The sequence below is a fragment of the Leishmania mexicana genome, chromosome 34 (genome assembly GCF_000234665.1).
Source record: "Leishmania mexicana MHOM/GT/2001/U1103 complete genome, chromosome 34".
Lineage (NCBI taxonomy): Eukaryota > Euglenozoa > Kinetoplastea > Trypanosomatida > Trypanosomatidae > Leishmania > Leishmania mexicana.
Window position 1 is genome coordinate 937,097 of NC_018338.1, and position 20,723 is coordinate 957,819.

A 20,723-nucleotide genomic window follows, 5' to 3' on the forward strand; every position below is an offset into this window, starting at 1 on the left:
CACATTGGCGCCCCGACGGTCTCTTCTTCCGTTCACTGTCTGTTTCCTTTGCGTTGCTGTTATTATTGGTTTCCATCGCCTCCTCTTTTGGTGGTTGTGTGCGCGTGATTGTTCAGCTCTGCTTTTTTTCTGTTCTTCACCAGGTTACCGGGGTTGCTGCTTGCCTTCACTTCATCACGGCGGCGCTCGTCGGTGTTTTCTCTCTCGTGACCTTTTCACTGTTGTTTGTTTTCTTGTGTGTGTGTGCCTCTGCAGAGGTGTCTGTATGCCGCTTGCATAAGGTGCCTCTCCCCTGTTCTTCTACCAGCCTCAGACACACGCAAACCGGAAACACACAACAGGTGGAGGGCAGTATTCTTCGATTCGCCATCCTCCCCCCTCTCGCTCTCGCCCGCTCCGTGTGAGGGTGCCTGCAGGCGTGCGAGCTCGACTGGTTGGAGGGCGAGAGAAGAACTCCTAAAGCTCTGTAGACGAGGGAAGAAGAATCTGTGCAACACCTTTGTCTTTTGTTCTCCGCGTTCCTGGGCGTCTCTGCGCGCGCGCTCTCTCCTCTTCGTACGCCCTTCAACCCTCCTCCACCCTTCCCTCCCTCACAGTACTCGCTCTTGGTAGCTCTCTTGCCAACAATGGACGTCGGCGTCTATGATCCAAAGGCGCAGGTGAAGGCCGTGGCGGCGGAGTTGAAAGCAGTGAACACCACCCGGCTCCTCGAGGCAGTCGATGTGATGTCCACCTCCCTAGTAATGGGCTTAGAGGGATATTTACGCAAATTCGACTCTGCAACCGCCATCCCACTCCTTGCCGACGTGTGCGAGACGTTCATTAGGGAGGCTGCGCAGGGCGACCTCCTCGTCATGGCACTGCGTGCCCTTTCCCTCATCATGGAGCACGTTCCATCTTCCTACGAGGCAGCACAGGGATTCCACGTCTCTCTCATGCAGCTGGCATCGCAGGCGATTCACCGCGCGCTCTGCGCGGAGTGGAAGTTTGTGCTGTCGAACAACGCCTTGATGATTGAGGAAGGTCTGCGCGTCATGCGGTTCGTCAGCAAGGACGACATGACTGGCGAGATAATCCACCACGCCTTCGTCGGCGACTTGCTCACACTGTGCACGGACCCACATCCGCTGGTGGCACGGCAGGCACTGGAAACGCTGTTGATGATGAGCTCCAAGGTGGTGATGCCGTCAGAGCTCGAGAAGCGGACCCATTCCTTCGCCGCCGGCATCTTTTCATTCTTCAAGTCAAAGAAGAAGTCGTCGCGCACCGGCAGCGACACTGGCAAGGCTGGCCATAGGTCCGGCTCTAGCGGAAGCTCGTCGACGAAGGCGGCCGCGACCGAGGACATTGTGCCATACGCGGATCACCCCACAGTGTCGCAGGTTGAGAATGTTATCCTGCCTCTGCTCGTGTCCCTGATAGAGCACTACGCCAAGTCATTCACGTCGATTCCTGAGCACTGGACCCTGCTAGAGCTGTCGCTGCAGTGTCTCGGCACGCTCATTGAGCGAGCGCTGATTTGCCACCGACCGCATACAGCCCGTGCGCTTGCCTCGGCCCTGCTTCCCAAGATCTTGTTCCAGCTCATCCTCGACACGGAGTCGAACGTGACTCTGGAGCCCAGCGTTCGCGTCGACCGCGTCCTCCTATGCGAGACGACCTTGACGCTGTTGACGTACTGCCACCGCTACCTGGTTCTCGAGAGCCTGCAGCTGCCGGAGGCGCGCCGCTTCTTCCGGCTCATCCTGGAGGACTCGACAGAGGAGATTACCAGCTTTCTCGATGACCCTTTCCCGCGCGCTGTCATCGCCACCCGCAGCACGCAGCGGCGCGACAAGGATCACATCACCTCCATTGCTGCCCTGCAGCTCTTCGTACTAGCCTGCCCGACCGTGCCTCCGAACGCCTTTGGCATGAAGCCTAAGTTGGTGCTCCCAGTGCACCAGTGGATGTGGGAGGATGAACTGCGCCACAACAACCGCCTGATGGAGGAGCAGTGCTTGTCCCTCGAGCGGAACTGGACGCGACTTGATCACCACGCCCGCATCTCTGTCCACTTGAAGCAGCTGAATGTGAACTTGCACACTATGACAATGTCCAAGGCTGCCAGCGGAGGGCACCGCAACATCAGCCGCGCCTACGTCCCGTTTGTGTATCACTTCGCAGACGAGGCGACATTGCGGCCCATCGTTGCCGTTAAGGAGGCTGGGCCGTGCGCGGAGGACGGCACAATGCTCGCGTGGAAGCCGACTGCGTCGACGACGCACAGCAGCAAAACGACGGCCAGTGGTTTGATAGCAAAACAAGTGGACGACAACGCGAGCGGCTCGAGCTCGGCGAAGCGGAGTCGCCGCAAATGCCTCAGCACATCTTCTTTGTCCGAGGGCGAAGTCATGAACACGAGAGCCTCTGTGCCCTTGACGGTGGTGCTGAACACGCAGGTGGAGGTTCCAGAGGATCACATTTCGCTCGCCGAGGAGTACTTTGACTTTCTGTGCGTCTTTGCGAAGAACACATCGGGGCAGATGGCGAAGCAGGTGGCCACGTGTGCGTGCGCGTCGATGCTGCAACTTATGTTCCTGTCTGGTGCCTCGGCGCGCTTTGTGGGGCTGATGAGCACGGCGGTACTGCCCATGTGCGAGATGTGCCGCGAAGCGCTCATCTCGGCGGACAAGGCCACCAAGGCGGTTGTTCTGACGATGATTGAGTGGATGCTGTTCCACCCGATGGCGGAGCCGTGCCAGTTCACAGAGAGCGCACTGCGCTGCGGGCTGCTGAACCAGCTGGATATACTGTCCAAGACGACGCTGCTGGTGCACGACAAACCGACGCGGACGGCGACGCTCGTGGAGAAGGCGAAGGCTCTGGTGGGTTGCATTCTGGAGAAGATCGAGAACCACCGTGCCGCACACACGGGTGGGGCGGGCATAAATGCGGACAGGGGGAGTAAAACTACTCTAGGTGGCGGGTTTCTGTCGACGACGATGCGGCGTGTGCAGACGGTGCTGGACGAGCTCCGGCTGTGCCACTGTGGGGCCATCAAGGCCACAGTGGTCGACACCAGCAGCAGCACGAGGACGGCCATAGCTGCCGACAAAAACAGGAACCCTACGCGGACGATCAAGGGACGCGTTGATACACACGAGAGCGCAATTCGCGAGCTGCTGCGCATCTTCCACGAGTCGATCGACATCACCCCCTTCGAGGTCTTCACCGCCGACGTGGCATCAACGCTGCTGTACTACCTTCTCGGTGACCGGACGCTGGAGGACATGCTGGGTGACACATTGGTGTTTGCCTCCGGTGCCTCCGCCTCCACCTCGAGGCGCGAAACTGTTGGGCTTCCAGAGTTGCACACGGGACCGATCGACCGAGACACGTCGTCGTGGACGGCCATGATGGCAAGCGGTATGCATGTCGCCGACATCCTTGCCATGTACGTGGTTGAAAAGCGCTTGCGGTGCTTCATCCAGTGCGCGGTGGCGTACCCTATTGGCATGCGCCGGCTTGTGCACACTCTGACGGCGAACCTGTCTTTGCAAAGCTATCTCCCGCTTGTCGAGTCGGTAGTGACCTACGACAAGGTGGTATGCAAGACCCCTCTACAGGCATATCACGCGCTAAGCGTAATCTCGCCATTGATCGCACTTTGTGGCGATGCCGGCCGGCGCATCTCCGCCGCGATCAAGACCTCGACAGACGACGACGCCATGCTGCCGCCTCGTACCAGCTCCTCTGCAACGGTGTCCGGCGACTCCCCGGCGCTTGCTGCATCGTCCTCAAACGGGACGGGGACGAAGCAGCGCAAGACAAACTTGCTGGCGTCCTCCTTTGCACGTAGCCGGGCTGGGTCGTCGCGGGCGAACGACTCGGCCAAGGCCGCTCACGTGGCAAAGGAGTGCTGTATGGCGGGCCACCGCCTGCACGACATGGAGCACTACCCGCAGCTGCGCCGATGCGATAAGTGCAACCGCACTATCTCCAGCGGTCGAAGCTGCAACACGTGCAACTACGAAGTATGCGAGAACTGCTACGCGGGCTACACGGGTAATTTGGAGTTGGTTCGGTCACTTTCCACGATGGAGCGGAACCGCGTACACCTCTGCGCCACTATCGGCGATCTAGAGCGGTGGTTCCGCACCGGCTCCACGTCAACTAAGGGCACTGAGTCGGCCCCTACGTCACAGTCGTCGCTTCATCATCTCGAGCGGTTCACGACGCGTGTGCTCACCTTCTTGAAACGGTATACGGCGGTGGACTCGTCTGCGGTCTCAATCATCCCATACGCCAGCGGTGCAACAGCGTCAAACTTCCTCGCTTATGCGAACCCGGCCGCACGCAGCAATCTTCCTGTGGAGCTTGCGGAGAAACTGCTAAGTCACCCCAGCGTCGTACGGCGCTTGACGTACAAGTACCTCTCGCGGTTTTCGACGCGCGGGGCGCTGATGGACGAAGGCACGCCGATAGCGCCGGAAATCGCGGCCTCCCTTGATTTCGAGGTGCAGACGGTGCTGGGCACCGCCGCGGAGAGGCAGGCAGCTGAGAGTATGGTGCAGGAGGCTGTGGAGGAGCGCTACATCTTGTATCGCACCTCATGCGGTATGCTTCCGTTCCAGGAGACTGTGCTGAGCACGCTTTACCGACGCGCCTTTGCCCTCGGCGATCGTCAAGTGCTCCTGCAACTAGAGAACTGTCTGCTGCGGGCTGACAACGCCGTGGATGAGCCGCTGACGCTGCAGGCGAACAGCTCCGTGACAGTCGCAAACCCAGCTGCCCTGTCCAGTCGATTCAGCGCTAACGTGAAGGGTACCAAGAAGGCCAAGTCACTCAAGTCACCGCTTGCAGTGGCCGCAGCCTGCTCGTCCAGCTCCGCGGCTTCGACCGCGGCAGCGGAGCCGGTCATGACCTCCGTGGAGAAGTCCGCGGAGGCGCGCGAGTTCGATGGCCACCGCGTCGGACTGGACCAGACCTACCTCTTCCACCACTTCGAGAGTGACTCGGCGACGCACTGCGCGTGCGGTGCGCACTCCCGCGCAGAGTTTCACACGGAGGAGCCGCCGGCGCTCACTTTCACGGCACCCGCCTTTGCCCACCGGGCCGATATGCTGCTGCTCATCATCCTTCACCGCGCTCTCTTTGAGGAGACCCATGGGCTGATCGCCTATGCCAGGGAGGCGACGGTTATTTTTGGCATGGATGACAGCATCTTCCAGAACAACACAATCATCACCGCTCTGGTGCGCTCGCTGGAAGCGTCGGCGCTGCGCGTGAGCTTGCTACCGCCGCGCTACGCGCTGCCGCGGTGGGTGAACTTTCTGCTGCGTGAGGGGCGCTTCCTCATCCCGCTGCCGGTGCGGGAGCGTGCGTCGCGCTTCTTGGCCTACGGTGCACGACGCGCCTTCATCCAGCACATGCGCGTCTTCCGTAGTCAGCGCAACGACAGGGCTCTCTTGATTGTGCCAGGTGAGTGGGCGAAGTTGTCGAACCACAAGTTCGCCGTCAGCCGCGACGCGTTTGCGTGTGATGCCTACGCGATACTGCGCAAGTGCTGCGACGCGCGGTTCCCCATCTCGTTCGAGTTCAAAGGCGACGTCGGCGTCGGCCAGGGGCCCACGGCGCAGTTCTACACTCTGCTGGCGGCTGAGGCGAGCAAGTGTTCTACGAAGCTATGGCGCGATAGCGACGACAAGGCTAACGGCAGCAGCAGCAACACTGCAGCTGTGTCGAATTCGTCCACAGGGATCGTGATGGCAGCTGGCCCGCTGATAGTTGGTCCGCCACCGAAATCGCTGCCGCCGCGCCGCAGCAGCATCACCCCCATAACCTCTCCAGCTCGCTTTGGCACCCCCCGCCCTGGCTCCTTCACCAACGGTGCCGGCGGCACCGTGAGCACACCGCGCTTGGGCTCGATCCCTACCCAGTCCTCCTTGCGCAATTTTGTGCGCGCAGACTCGGCGCATCTTACGATACCCAGCGCGACCCTCAGCCCGAGTCTGTCCATAACGACTGCTGCGGAGGCCGACGCAGTTCTCGTTCCACCTCCGGAAGGCTTTTATCCGCGCCACATGGATGGGGTGCGGCGCTACCTCGAAGACATCGACAGTTTTCCCGCGACGCCTCTACTGGGTTGCAGCCACAGTCACGCCATGCACGACGACAGCGCCGCCCATGCCTTGAGCCAAAGCGCCAGTGAATACTTCGGCTCGACGGCGACCCGAAAAGGTTCCGCCGTCACCGACGTCTCCACTGCGGGGGCTGGTGGCCATGGCACGAACAGCAACAGCCGCACTGCCTCTGCGGTGCAGTATGACCTCAGCAAGGCGGCTTTTTTGGTGGACACAAACGTTGGTTTGATGAGGGACTATGTCCTGGAACAGCGGGAGCGCGCCAAGGCCTACTACGTCATCGGCGCTGCACTCGGCCGCGCCTTCGTCGATGAGCAGGTGTTCCCGCTTCCACTGTCACGGGCGGTGGCCTACTTCATTCGTCGTGGCGTGCCGGCCTACCAGTGCGTTGTCTCCGACGTGACGTACATTGACCCGCCGCCAGAGTTCCCGATCGACCTGTTCGAGTTACCGTTGACAGCGGCAAGCTGGGTGGACCAGGGCATCGCAGAGAGCTTAGCATGCTTGTCTACCATGGATAGCTCCACCCTCTCTGCGCTCGACCTGCGTTTCACCCTCCCGGGGGACGACAGCTTCGAGCTTTGCCCTGGTGGGGCACAGATCACGGTGACCAAAAAGAACCTGCGCCTGTATCAGCGCCGCGTTGTTGGGGCGCTGCTGTACGAGTCCGTGGCGGTGCCGTTGTACTTCTTGACAATGGGCTGCCAGGACGTTGTGCCGCACGAGGCGCTCACGGTGATGGACGTGAAGGAGCTGATTGGCGTGCTTTGTGGCGAGGACAAGAACCCAAGCGACCCGCTGTGGACGACGGAAGAGATTCGCTCTGTGCTGGTCGGCGACCACGGCTACCGGAACGACTCACCGCAGCTCGAATTACTGGCGAAGGTGCTTGGACAGCGGCTGACTCCAGCAGAGCAGCGCGAATTCCTGCTTTTCTGCACCGGTTGCCCCCGGCTACCTATTGGCGGCATCCGCGCTCTAGGTGCCATCACGGTAGTGAGGCGCTCAAACGCGTTTGAGGACGAGCGCACGGAGGCGCTGCAGGGAGAAGTGGCAGCAGCAACGACGAGCAGCAGCGGCGGCGGTGGAACGGTCGACATGGGGGAGGAGGACGACGGTGGCGGCGGCCTGATGGGGAGCTTGTACGATCACACCGCTCAGTCGGATGTGGAGGACTCGCCGTCTGGCCAGGGTGAGGCACCGCGCCGCATCTTTTCCTCCGTCTACCCTACGGCGTCAGAGGAGCCAGGTGGCCTGTCGTCAAGCTTTGCCCTCCACTTACCTGAGTCTGAGTGGGCTCTGCCATCGGTGAATACATGCTTTCGGTACTTAAAGCTGCCGCCATACCCAAGTGAGGAGCTGCTGTACAAGAAGCTAATGATGAGCATCATGGAATCGGGCAGCTCCTTTGAGCTTTCGTAGAAACGACATCTGCGCGCGTCTTTCCCCTGCCTTTCATCTCGCGCTCTTTTCGTTTCTCTTTTGTATTTATGCCTGTTGCATCCACTGGGATGATTTATGGTGCAGCCGGCGCACAGCGCTGTGCGGGGGTGCCGCGGATGCGGCTGATTTTTGCTCGAGACTGCAGGCGGCTGTGGTGGTGCTTCGGAATTCGTGTCTCTGTATGTTTGCCAGGGGACCCCTCTTCTTTTTTTATTATTGGATTGTTTTCCGTGTTGGAGGGGATTCGGGTAGAAAAGAGCAGGGGGAGGGCCTCTGGGCCGCCCTTTTGGCCCCTACCCCCTCTCCCACTCTCTCTGCACTGTGCTACTTTTGCTGTTGCGTTTTTTTTTTCGCTGGTGTCTCACACCCTCGCCCTCTCTCTCCGCCTTCGTCGCTCTCGTCACTCGTTGAGTGCTGTACCCCCCCTTCTCCCTCCATCTTTCGTCTTGTGTCCTCGTCTGTACTGTTTCGTTGCTTTATTGTTTTGCCCCCTTTTCATTCTTTGCCCTCTCTTTTCTGTTTCTCTCCCTTCCATGATGCTTTCCCTTTCCGTCACCCGCGCTGCTGCTCTTCCCCCGTCCCCCCTCCTTCTCCCTCTCCTACTTCTCCCTTCCCGTCTCTTGTCATGTGCTTGCTCCCCTTCTCCCCGCTTCCAAGCGCCCGTACGCACACGAGCTCACAGCTGAGCTCAGCATGCGCTCTTTTGTCATCATTCGTGTTCCTCTTCTTTCTCCCTCTTTTCGTGCCTCTTGTGCTGCCTCTCATACCTGCCTTTGTGCAGACTTGGGTGCTCCTCTGTTGCTCAGTTGCTTCCTTTTGTATGTGCATGCCTGCGTCCCTGCGTGTGTCTTGTGACATATCTACGTCTGGAATGATCGGTTGCGCGCACGCGCTCTCACCTCGTGCTTTCCTTCGCGGCGCTGTGTCTGCTAATGAGCTCGTATTCTTGTTTTGAGACTCACCTATCTTTCTCAGTGATGAGGTGTCCCTATGCTCCCTCGCTTCTATGTCTCTGCGCGGGTGTTTCTCCTAGCAGCAGGCTCTCCCACCGCGTTGGTACGGAGAAGACCGAAATCGTGCCGGTTGTTGGCGCAAGCTGCGGTGAACGATGTTAGCTCTCATTTTTCGTTGTTGTGCGGCTTTCTTTCTGTTGCTGTTTCTGGATGTTGAAACTACCTCGAATGGTGCCGTGATTGTCTGCGCAGCCGCCTTCACTGCTTGTCCTTATCGACGCTGGGTGAATGGGGGGTATATCGTTTCGACTCGGTGCCACTGCTCATCCCTCTTCCTCTTTACCTCCTTACCACCACCACCACCGTCACTATTGCAGTTTTCTGTGCTGCTCCTCCCCATCAGCAACAACAGCGATGAAGTCCAACGAAGAATCGAGCAAAACGAGCTTGGGCTGTGGCGGCTGTTCTGCCTCCATCGACAAAACGCTGCCCCTTTTCCCTTTCTCGACAAGGCGCCCCACTGCCCTGTGGCACGTGTTGCTCTCACTTCTTCAAACCAGGAGAATCTTGTCGATGTGTGCTTCTGTGTGGGTGTGTGTGATCCAGGGCGCAAAGGAACATTGTCGCTGCCGCTGACGCTGACCTTCCAGCCCGCGGTTGTGTTTTGTGCCTCGCCAAAACGGTGGACTCCTCCCCCTTCTCTACGTGCAGACACATACACGCACCAGAAAAAAAAAGACTGACGGCTTGTTGCCACTTCTCCTGCCACGACTCGCTCCTCGTTGGTGGTGAAGGTACGCGCCATACTTCTCTATTTGTGTGTGCTACCCACTCACCCTGATGCCCTGCTCCTTGCTCTTCCTTTACACTTTGCCTTTCTCTGCAGCGAAAACGTTTTTTTCTTCGTTGCCTAACTTTCAACCTCTCCTGCAGCTGCCGACGGAGGCTTCTCCGTGCCACGCAGTGAGCCAGTCTTGGCCTTACGCTAGAAAACGAAGTCACATTATCATCACCGCCGTACTCTCTGCTCGCGCTGTCGACCACATCCAGGTCGCTGTGTGCCGTCCTCACGGCTCATTTCTTGTTTGCCATTCAAGCGAAGCTCGTCCAGTACCGCTGCCATGGCGACGGAGGACGAGTTGCGGGAGCTTCTCCCGAAGATGCGCTTCAACAAGGAGTTCAAGAAGAAGCAGAAGTACAAGTATAAGAAACGCGTCGAGGCGCGCGAGAAGGAGCGTGAGATGATCACCGGCAAGGGACGCGCAGCGAGAAAACAGATTCAGTCTGCAAGTGATGGCGCGAAGGCAAAGCCCAAAGCAACCAAGAAGTCCGGTGGTGCAGGAACGGCGGGAGGGAAAGGGAAGCCAAAAACGCGCGTGCCGAAGCTGAAAGTGGCCAATGTGGAGACCGGCAAGGAGACGCTGACAAAAAAGAAGGCGCGGGAGCTGGTGCAGGAAAACCGGAAGAAGAAGGCTTCTGCCAAGAAGGAGTCAAAGCTGGCCACCAAGTCAACCCGTGCTGGTGCGGCCACCGCTGCCGTTGTCTCCAGCGAGATGTTAGAGACAAAACAAAGGACGGCACGGGTGACAAAGGACGAGCTGCCTGCGACTTCCGCCCAGCCAGTGTCGTCGGTGGAGCCGAAGCAGACGCTGACGCAGGCGGAACGTGACCGTGAACTGCTTGCTCGGGCAATCCGCGGAGACGATCTGCTCGGCAGCGACGCAGCCACGAGCGTCGCCGATGGCGCAGCGTTCATTCGCCAAGACCCCTCGCTCTACCCCGATCACGCATTCCTGGACGATTACGCAGAGAAGAAGCACGCCGAAGCGGTCTCGGCCGACGAGTTGCTAAAGAACGCTCACCACTTTTTCAAGAACCTCAGCAAGCGAGAGCGGGCCCTCAACAAGGTTGCGAAGGAGCACATTAACCATCTTCGGGCGGTGAACCGCCGGGGTGGGGATAAGGAAGGGTTCCGTTATGTAGTGCCCAAGAACGTAAAGCAGGTGGTGCGAGAGTTACTCTCGGCGCAGAAGGTGCGTGAGGGCGAAGAGGATTCGGAGTCTCTCATCGACACCGAGCAGCTGGTGTCGACGTTCGGCGGCGATGGGGTGGCGGAGACCTCTGAAAAGCCTGTGCGCCGCACCCGTCGTCGACGCTCGCGGACGTACTCGGACTTCTACCAGTTTCAGGTGAGTAAGCGGTGGACTCGAAACGCGGAGAACTTCCTTAAGCGTAGTCGACCAAACAAGCTGCTTTTCGAGGCGAAGAAGCATCAGCGCACCATCAAACATTTTTGAGACTGATGTGGCTCTCTCGATGGTAGGGGCCTCACCACGGTGTGCCTTTCGCTGCTTCCGCGCGCCCAGTACCGCTCGCGTCTCTGCCTGCTGTTGGTGCTCATTCCTTTTTGTTCCCGTCGCTGTGCCGCTGTTGTTTTCGCTGTTTTCCTGTTTATGCAAGTGTGTGTGTGTGCGTTGTGTGCCAGTCACTCGGTGGTGGTCGATGTTGTCGGAGTAGAGACAGCGCGCGCGGCACGGCGTTGAGGGTAGTGGTGAGGGAGGAGGACTTCAGAGTTTTTTTGTTCTGGGTGAGCGATACAGGGGTGTGTGTGTGCTTCTGAAGTTTCGTTTAACCCGCTCGCGACAGAGGTGATTCTCGTCATTCGCCACACAAGCCCTGACCCACTGCGCTGCCCGTTTCTCTAAAGTGCCCTCTTTCCTACTCCTTTTCGCCCCTTGCGCGTTTTGTTCGCCGGCTGCGATGTTGCCTCCAGTGACGCGCTTGTGACTTTCTCTCCTCCGTCGATACCCACCCACATACACACACACACACACAGGCACACACAGTTATGAACGCAGGGAGACACAACCAGACTCGCCCCAATGTGTCAATGACGGCGGAAGAAAGGGGTTCCCTTCATGAAGGACGCTTTGGATGGGTGGTCGGTTCGCAGAAGGCAGAAACACGCTGGCCATTCAGCGAGCGAGTTGCCGTGGCTATCAACGACAGTGTGTGAGCCGACATGCCACGCATGCAGGCGCTAGTGAAGAAACACACCTCCACGTGCCCGACTGTGTATGCGTGCGTGTGACGGATGACGAAGACGGTAATACATGTTTTTTTCTTTTCGAATAATGGTGCAGATGCGCGCCGGTGCATGTACACGTCACAGCAAAGCGCGATGAGACACGCCCTCGCGTTGATGCAGGCACCCCAAAGCGGAGCGATTTCAAGGGCGCGGGGAGTAATGCAGTGACCGTCCGGCATGCGGGGCCATCGCTGAGCGTGCGAGCAGGGGTGGAGTGGCTGTGCTGAATGGAACGCGTGTGGCGCTCCAATCCAACGGTCCATGGGGAGGGGCATGTATCTGTAACATGTTGAGCACGCCTTGGCAAGCGCGTGCCGGCTACTTCCTTGTACGCGTATGTGTTACAGTTTCCCTTGGTGCGGGCCTTCACCGTTCCTTCTTTTTCTCTTCGCCTCCGTCACTACTGTCTTCTTGTGCCGCTCGGAACACCGAGCGGCACCTGCGCCTGTTACTTCGATGGCAATCTGACCCACGCACAACGGACGCAATAGCCTCCTTCTATTCGTGCTCTTGCGCAGTGCACGAAACAGGAAAAACACTCTTTGCGGAAGCATCTACAAGCACATCAGCCCTCACAGCACCTCCCTGCCCTCACCCCTTCCGCATTCACAGAGAAGCGGCCCCACGAAGGAATGGGCCGCCAGAAGTCACGTAACTTGTGGAATGACAGGGCGGGCACCAAGTCTGTGAATCGTCCTCAGCAGGTCACCGTTGCCAAGGGATGGAAGGTGACGCCGGACCTCCTGCCAGCCAAGCCGCTGGCGCCGCGCCGGCGCAAATACGCACCGATTCGCCCCAACAACCGCGACGCAGTCGCCATCCCGCTCGGTGGTCAGAGCTACAACCCGTTGGATGAGGAGCACCAGGAGGCCCTTGCTAAGGCCGTTCGGCAGCTTAGCAAGAAGAAGCTCAAAGACGAGAAGTTTGTGAAGATGATGACAATGGGTCGCGACAAGAAATACACAGGCAACTTGTCAGCGGACAAGACATGGGAGGAGGAGGTGCAAGAGACGGCGCCCGCGACTGCAAAGAAGCAGAAGAAGAACACGAAGACAGCGCCTGCCCCCTCCAGCGCGTCGTCACCCGCAGCCTCGTCAGCGCCAAGACCCGTGGCACAGAACGGCAACGGGGGCAAGCAGGAAAAGATTGCTGCTGCTCCGGCGACCGTGGCGAAAAATGGCAAGACAGCTAAAAAGCAAAAAAAGAAGGCAAAGAAGGCCACAGCGAAGGAGGCAAAGAGTGCCATGATACATCGGCGTCACCCAAGGCGTGATGCTATAGCCGAAGAAACCGACGAGCTCGATATGCTGCTTGCCGCACATAAGGCAACGGCGTGTAAGCGCGAGGCGGCTCGGCAGAAGCGTCGCGCGGCGAAGAAGGCGAACCTAGCCATTAAACACTACGGCCGGCACTACCACACCCCGCTAGCCCTGGACGTCACGCCGAGTGATAAGCTCGTAGGCTCCTTGCGTCATCTCAGCGTCGGGTATGTTCACCCGGCCTTGGAGCGCATGAAATCACTCGAGGAGCGCAACCTGGTGCCGGCGCGCATGCGCCATACGTACAACAAGCGCAAGGTGCTGAAGCCGAAGGGTGAGGTGCGCGTGAAGCGGGAGGAGTTTGGCGTGATACCCGAGACGAGTTTTTGAGATGCATGTCGAAGGAACTTGCCCTTTTCCCTCCCATGAATGCTTTTGCTTGCTCACCCGACGTGCGTGCACAATCGCGTGGTGTGGTGGTGGTGGTGTACGTCGCTTCGACTCAACTGTCGCTGTGCTGCGTGTTGTGCGTTGTCTCTCTTTCTCTAAAGGCGTGTCTAACGTGTAAAGGAAGTGCTAATCCTCATGTGCGGTGCCTGTGTCGGTATACGTGCCGTCGCCCATAGCCGCTTCTGATATACATTTGTCTCCTAGACAAGTGCTTGTGCCTATACCTTCGAGTAAAATGGTAACGTGCCTTATGCCGTGAACGCTCGGGTGGAATCACGCCAATGCAGGCGTGGCTCGCGGCCAAGGAGGAGCACCGCTGAAGAGGCGCGAATACTTGTCAACTGCGCTCCTCGCAATGGAGCACTAATGCGAGACAGGGCTAGTGGACGAGGACATGAGGCTTTTCGCATCCCCTGCCCACCTCTATGAATTCCGCCGTATCACGCTGATCGCTGCGGCCCCATCATGTTACATTCTTCTGTTTCTTGTTACTGTCACTCACCCATGCCTTTCGACTCCCTCGCCCTCCCTCTTTCGCTGGTTTCCCACCCTCTGCTTCACCCCATCCACGACGGTGTATGTGGGTGCACCGGTGCGCCGTGTGATGGCTCCCGGAAGTGCACTGTCGTAGCAGTGCTGTATTGCACACACGGACACACATACACAAAGACAGGTAACACACACATATATATATATATATGAGTTTGTCGTGATTGTGTGGCTGTTGCTGCTGTTCTCCTTCTCTCGACCTTCTCCCTCTTGTCGTCTGCTCTGTTGTGTCGGTGTGTTGTTGAACGGTCCCACAAAATAGGCTGAGTAACGGAACTTGTGGGACTATTGCGTCTGGAAGCGAAGCAGCGGGGGAGGAGGCACCGCCAAAGGCTATGCGACCGGTTGTACCGCTCTCTGGCTTTTGCACGGTTGTTTCCGTCCTTATTCTTTACCCTCGCCATCGCCAAGGATGAGCTTTCTCTTTAAGGCGGTATTGGGGCAGCGCGTGGTGCACCCGCCTGCGCCGGAGAGCGACAAGAAGTCGCACGTGGCGGCAAATGGGGTATGCGACACCAAGCCGTCAGCGGTGTCTGTCACGAAGCCGGAGCATGCATCTTTGGTCAACAACGGAGCTCACGGCAAGATCTCTGCACCAAAGCCGAGTGGTGAAGCTGCGGCGTCACCTTCCTCGCGTGCCGGGCCATCCGTCACCGCATCCGCGTCCTCGCCGTCGCCGCCGTCGCCGCGACCTAGCACGCCAACGCGGACGCTGCTTCTGCGCATCGAAGGCTGCACAGTGGCGCAGGATATCCGTGACGCGCAGCGTGACCTCTTGCGCTGTCCTGACCTTCCATACGCGCTAGATGCAACGTCGCTGAAGTCGCTGCTCGATTTGCTGGTCAGTTACGCCGATGATGAGTCGATTACGGAGCCGACGCTGCATCTGCTCACCAACGCCACGGACGTGGACTTGTACCCTGACGAACTGGAGTCGAACCGTAGCGTTGTCGAAGTCAACGCGGCGGCCAAGCGGCAAGCGAGGGATGCGCTGCTACAGCCGCTCTTCGATGAGGTGCCATTGTTGCTAGACTCGATGAAAACAACAGCACCATTTTGGAGTCGCTATTATGTGGTTGTTCTGCTTCAGCGTCTGGAGGAGTTTGAGCCGTACAGGCTGAGTCAGTCCCTTCTTGGCGCCCGAGGCATCGGCGTTTTACTCGACGCGTTGAACGAGGCCGAGCACGATTTCCTGCTGCGTAATCAGGCTTTGGTGCTTCTCACATCGCTGACCTTGGCCGATGCGGAACTGCAGACCCTTCTGGCCTTTCACAACGCCTTCGACTCACTCTTTGATGTGATCCAGCGTGAGGGCGGTGTACGGCATGGCAGATCCATTGTGCAGGACTGCCTGACGGTGGTGCACAACATGCTCCGCTCGAACAAGGCAACCCAGAAATTCTTTCGTGAAATGGGCTGTGCTGCACGGCTGGCGGTCCTGTTCGACTCCGTCCCGTCCGAGCTGGCGGCCTGCACGCTCGTGAATCACAGCCGAAGCGGCAGAGACAACAGTTCTCCAGGCTCCGTAGATCCCCAACCGACAGTGTTGACCGAGAAGCTGGAGGCACTCCTTGACGTTACCAGGACTTCCAAGTCGATGCTAACCGTGCTCATGTCCGTTTCCATTCTCGCGTGCGTCCTGCGCGCCGTCGACGAGGGCGACGAGGAGCGGCACTCCACGCAAGACGCCCTCCTTCGATGCGGTCTTCTGACTTCGCTTGCTCGCCTCGCATTCAGCGGTCTGCTCATCGACGACGCCACCCGAATCGAAGCAGTGCGGGTGCTGGCATTGCTGCTGAGAGACTCCCGGCAGGCGGTGGAGGAATGGCTGAACCTCCCGCCGGTCACAACTCTCGTCCGAGCTACTCTGCCCTACACAGTGCAGGTGTGGCCGGCTCCGCGCGCGCTGCTCGCATACGTTTGCGAGACAACCGACACAACGCTCGTCAATGCTGGTGTGCAGCTCTTTACGGCGGTGCTGAGCGTGCCTGCCTGTCATGAGCGCTCAGTTGGCGTGTTTCTGAGCGGGTTGGTGTCGCCGACGCTGGAGTGTGGTGCTGGCCGAAGCGGCCATGAAGCAGGACAAGCTTGGACTACCACGACGTCACCCCCCAGGAGTCTCCACGCGGGCAACGCCAGCACCGTCAATGCGGACGCGCAGTGTGGCGCGGCGCTTGCGCGGGTGCTGCTCTCGTCGCGAACGTCAGCTATAGAGAAGTTCTACGCCGCCCAGGTGCTGCGCGCGCTGGTTGTGGTGCCTGGTGCCACTCCAGTGCTCCAGGACCTCGTGCACGCACCGGTGCCGCCGCACCTGCAGGTGTCGACACTGGACGGCCTTGTCAAGGCGCAACCGGGATGGACGCTGTCCTCCCGCCTGCCGCCATCCCTCTTCAACTACATCGTCACCTTCGTGCTTTTGTGCCTCAGCGGTGGTGCGGCGGCACAGCAGGTGAACACGGCGGCTCTCGGTGCGTACGTTGGGGCGCTGCTCGCGTGGATGGGTTCTTCTCCCGTGGCGGCTGCCGCGTTTGTTGAGGAAGTGTCATGGGGTGAGGCGCTGCTTCACCAGACCCGCCGCGACGGCGCCGCCCATCTTCGGTTGTGGTCAGCTGTGCTGATCGCTAGTGCCTGCGTCATGTCAATGACGGTGACGACCGCCGCTGCCGCCCCACCCACAGTCGCGGCGGCGGCAACGGCTCTCACGCGCCGGTTTATGCAGATGGTGGGCGGTGGGGCGGCTCTTGACACGATCCTCTTTGATCTGAAAGCCAGCACGCCGGTGTGGCAACACCCCGTGGCGAGCGGACTGCGAACACAGAACCCCACCCCGTACGATGAGGCTATTGTGGGACTGGTGGAGCAGCTTGTGACGGACTTCAAGCAACTCTTGGACAGCGTTGCGGGGTCTGCATCGCAGGTGGCACGTGCGACAATGGCGCTGCCGCCGTCCATACACCCTGCACAGCACCAGCCCGACGATACGCAGACGGAAAACCGAGTAGCGTCAGAAGCGGTTGCACCGCCGCCGCTGAAGGGGCAGGCGGGTCCGTTGCCATCGATGCAGCCGCCTTCTTGTAGCCCCGCTGTTGCGTCGCTGGGAAGCCTCGTGCACAACAGTATGCCGTCTGGCGACTTGCTGGCTGAGCCTTCTCAACCACAGCCTCTGGGCACCCCACTGCACCCGGTAGGAGCCCCTCTTGTGCCAGACGCGCACACGCGCGACATGGTGGCTGCGCTGCAAGCGGAGCTGGAGGCCGCCCGTACGGAGAAGGTGAACCTCACGAACGCGCTGGGAGAGTGGCGCGAACGGGCTGAGCGGACCGCTGCACAGTGCGCTGTCCTGGAGGAGGAGCAGCGGAGGCATGCCGCCGCGGCCGCGGAAGCAGAGCGCATTCGACTGGAGGATGCGGCTGCTTCGGCAGCGGAGGCCGCGCACTCGCACGCCGCATCGGCTGAGGTGGTCAACGAACTTCACGAGAACATCCGGCTGCTTGAAGAGGCACTGAGCTCGAAGGAAGAGGAGCATCAGCAACTGGTGGAGTCGCTGAACATGATGGAGGAGCAGCTGCGGCACGTTTCAAACGCCACTGCGGCCGCTGCTTCTCAGCAGCAGGAGCTTCGCCAGCAGCGACAGCAGCAGCAAGAGCAACAGCATCTTCCATCTCCGGATGTGATTGCCGCGATGGAGGTGGAGCGCGATGGGGTGGTCAAGCAGCTTGCGCAATCACAAGAGGAGACTGCACGATTGCAGCGCGCTCTGCAAGGTGTCAGTAGCGACTACAGCGAACTACTGCTCCTTGTAGCGGAGCTCAACGAGGAGTGCGTGTCGGTGAAGGCGGGCTCGTCCATAGCAGACACGCCGGCACGGCCGTGGCCTGAGGATGGTGGCCTCAGTCTGAAAAGGGTGGTTGATGCGCCTCAAGTGCCAGCCGTCTACGACGGTGCCATGAGTGACAAAACCTTCTTCACTAGTGCGGAGATGCTACCTGGGACGACTGCTACACCGCAGCGGGTGCGGTGGGGGGACACGGCGGATACTGCGGCAACTGGCATGTTGAAAGTGCAAGGACAAGAGCCGGTGCCCACTACACAGGCGTCAGCCCTTGTTGTGACTATCGAAGGACAGACGAGTACGGGTGCAAACTGCAGGCCTGGTGCGTCCATGGACGCCTATGAAGCGGCGACGGATGTCACCGTTCACCCTTCGGACGCGCGAACTCCTGGCCATGCTGTCGCGGCCCCTCTACCGGCCCAGCAGTCGATTCCGTTGTCGGCAGCGCCAGCCAATGCATTCCCGATTTCCAGCCTAGCGGTGTCGCAGACGGAAGCAACACCGCCTTCGCTCGTCCCTCCGCCGCGGCCCGACGGAGAGCAACAGCAACATACACACCAGCCGCCGCCTCCTCCGGCAAGTCATGCCCCTTCTTCACCGCCACCGCCACCGCCCGCAGCGGCGCACAACCACCCGTTTCAGCGGTCTGCGCTGCAAGCCCCTCGCTACCCTGATCTGCCGGCCATATTCTTTGGTGGTGGGGACGGCGCTTCTGTAGGAGCGCAGCTGCTACAACATTCCGTCTCCAACGCTGGTGGCGAGCAGCACTCGCACGATGGGAGACCACCACCGCCGCCGCCGGCCGCGCAGTGTTCGCCTCAGCTAACTGCGCTGTCGCATCGCTTTCCAGTACCAAGGAGGCAGTGTGCTTTCCTTGCCAAGGACTCATCGCAGAATTCCGACCCCGCGGAGATGCAGCACAAAGACGGACTGGTGGACAATACAGTGCGTGACTCAGCGAGAGGGGTGCCACCGTGGGGCTCTCGAAGTACGCAAGAGGCATCAGTGACGGACAACGTGTTGGACGCCAGGTATAATACCCTCAACATTTCAGCTACGCACCATTCTGCACAACGGAGTGCAGAGGGCGCCCCCGCTGCTGCTGTGGTCACCACCTCCGGCGTTGCTCTTCTGAATCATTTCTTGGCCAGCGCTGAAAGCCCCGAGGATAACCCATTCGCGATGGCGAGTGGCGACGACACGCTTCTCGGAAGCGGCGGAGACCTCGAGATGGGAGTAGAGGAAGCCAGGGACCACGCTGCAGCTCCCTGGACCACGGGGGAGCCGTCTTTTGTGACAAACGCACCACCGCAACCACAAACTGCGGCTGCGCCGAGCAACAGCGCAGGGAGCACAAGCCAGACACCCCTTCGTGGTGTACCTGGGATCGCGTCTCTCAAAGCCAACAAACCAAGCAGTACTCCCACAACGGCCTACAACCCGTTTGCGGACCTCAACGCCAGTGGCGATGACGCCGATGACGGTTTCGGTGACCTGCGCTAAAGTCTTCGAGAAACTGACGCTGGCGCGGCGAGGTAGCCGTTCTCTCGTATATCGGTATCGTCCTGGGCGGCCCCTGCAAATGTCCATCGTACGAGTCGAGGGTAACGGGTCGTGATGTTTCGAGGACTGCATGCGCAGATCCGTTTTCTAGCGATGCAATTTGTACATCATGGGCTGCTTTTTTGTTTTCGTGTGGGTGTGTCGGTGGAGGTGGTGGTATGCGTGCGTGCTGTCTGCCTTTGTTGTGGTCGTGTGTGTGTGTGTGTGTACGTCACTCTCGGAAGAGAGCAGCCAGTAGTCGACCTGTTGTGGTTGCCCGCTACCCTGTGGGGCGCTACTGCCTTTCTCTGGTACGTTGTCAGGCTTGCTGTTTGACGTTGCTGACGCCGCACATTCATGGCGGACGTGCTACTTCTACGTGACAAGTTTCCACTGTCATCCGTCACTGCGCTGCCACGGCCTTTCTCGTTTCTAGTGTGTGTCCCTACACTTCCTCTCCACTCTTCCCCTTTTGTTTTTTTTTTGGTCCTATACGTCTGTAATGTTTCATCTTCGCACAGCTGTGTGCGTTTCACAGCCGTTGTCCCGCGTTCGTTTTTTTTTTCGTGGAGAACACACACGGAGGAACTGACGCGAGCGCTGTGCGCCATGCCACAATCGAACACGCCACCACTTACTACTGAGGAGAGCCCCATCACTGACGGTGTAGCCTCAGCTCTGTGTGCAGCGAAGGGACAAGGACGCCTCACCGTTCTCTCGACACGAGCGGTCTCTTCTCTGGCTACTTCGCGTTGCCGTAGCCCCTAGATCGCTGCCCTCGCGCTCCGACGACGATTTCGGCGCCTTGTATGACTGCCATCGCCTCCCCCCTTCTCCCCCGCTTTCGCACATATAATCTCCCTTTCTTTCCTCCACCGGCCTTTCTCCCTCTGCCTCTCATATCTGTGGTATTCTCTTTGTCCCCTCCGTACGGAGTTTACGCCTGATTGCAGCGGTGCACCTCGCGCTGTTCTCGTGCTGGCGCCTCTCTTTTTTTTTTCGCTCACGTTGTTTCGTGTCTGCTGTGGTTGTGGTGAAGGCGTTGGATCTCCACGGCGGCTCTCTCTGCCTCACCTCTTTCTCTCAGACGTTGCGTCCTGACTTGCTTCTCGAACGAAGCTTGGCTGACGCACCGTCAACAGGGGACGTTTAATTTCCGAAAAAAAAGGACAGAATCAGCAGTGACGGCTATACTAAAAAAAACGCACGTCATCACGACCGTACTGGGGAGGAGCGTGCAAAGGAGCTGAGCAGCGGTGGTTCTACGGTCGTTGCCGTTCGATTTCCCCACCGCGCTCGGCGCCCATTATCTCCTCCTCGCGTTGCTCGTGCGTGCACGCGTTGCTCCAGGCTTCCTCTCCCTTGTTTCCTCCCCCCTGTGTGTGTGTGGGTGTGGGTGAGTCTTACTTGTTTTTCACGTACTGGGTATTCATCTATTTTTGTTGTTTCTGGTGGCTAGTGATGCGCTCTGCCGCTGCGGAT

At 59.3% G+C, this 20,723-nt stretch overlaps 4 protein-coding genes across 4 annotated transcripts; all 4 read left to right on the top strand.

Moving 5' to 3' along the window:
* Window positions 1–626: 626 nt before the first annotated feature.
* LMXM_34_2450 (conserved hypothetical protein) lies at window positions 627–7,547 on the top strand (the record flags this gene model as incomplete). Its single annotated transcript, XM_003879193.1, has 1 exon — window positions 627–7,547. The coding sequence occupies one exon, from the start codon at window positions 627–629 to the stop codon at window positions 7,545–7,547; it is 6,921 nt and encodes a 2,306-aa protein (XP_003879242.1).
* Window positions 7,548–9,642: 2,095 nt separating this feature from the next.
* Window positions 9,643–10,818, top strand: LMXM_35_2470 (conserved hypothetical protein; the record flags this gene model as incomplete). The annotated part of the gene is made up of 1 exon (XM_003879194.1): window positions 9,643–10,818. One exon carries the CDS (start codon window positions 9,643–9,645, stop codon window positions 10,816–10,818), a length of 1,176 nt encoding a protein of 391 aa, XP_003879243.1.
* A 1,423-nt stretch (window positions 10,819–12,241) lies between these two features.
* Window positions 12,242–13,258, top strand: LMXM_34_2480 (conserved hypothetical protein; the record flags this gene model as incomplete). Its single annotated transcript, XM_003879195.1, has 1 exon — window positions 12,242–13,258. One exon carries the CDS (start codon window positions 12,242–12,244, stop codon window positions 13,256–13,258), a length of 1,017 nt encoding a protein of 338 aa, XP_003879244.1.
* A 1,021-nt stretch (window positions 13,259–14,279) lies between these two features.
* Window positions 14,280–19,202, top strand: LMXM_34_2490 (conserved hypothetical protein; the record flags this gene model as incomplete). The annotated part of the gene is made up of 1 exon (XM_003879196.1): window positions 14,280–19,202. One exon carries the CDS (start codon window positions 14,280–14,282, stop codon window positions 19,200–19,202), a length of 4,923 nt encoding a protein of 1,640 aa, XP_003879245.1.
* Between the last annotated feature and the right edge of the window lie 1,521 nt (window positions 19,203–20,723).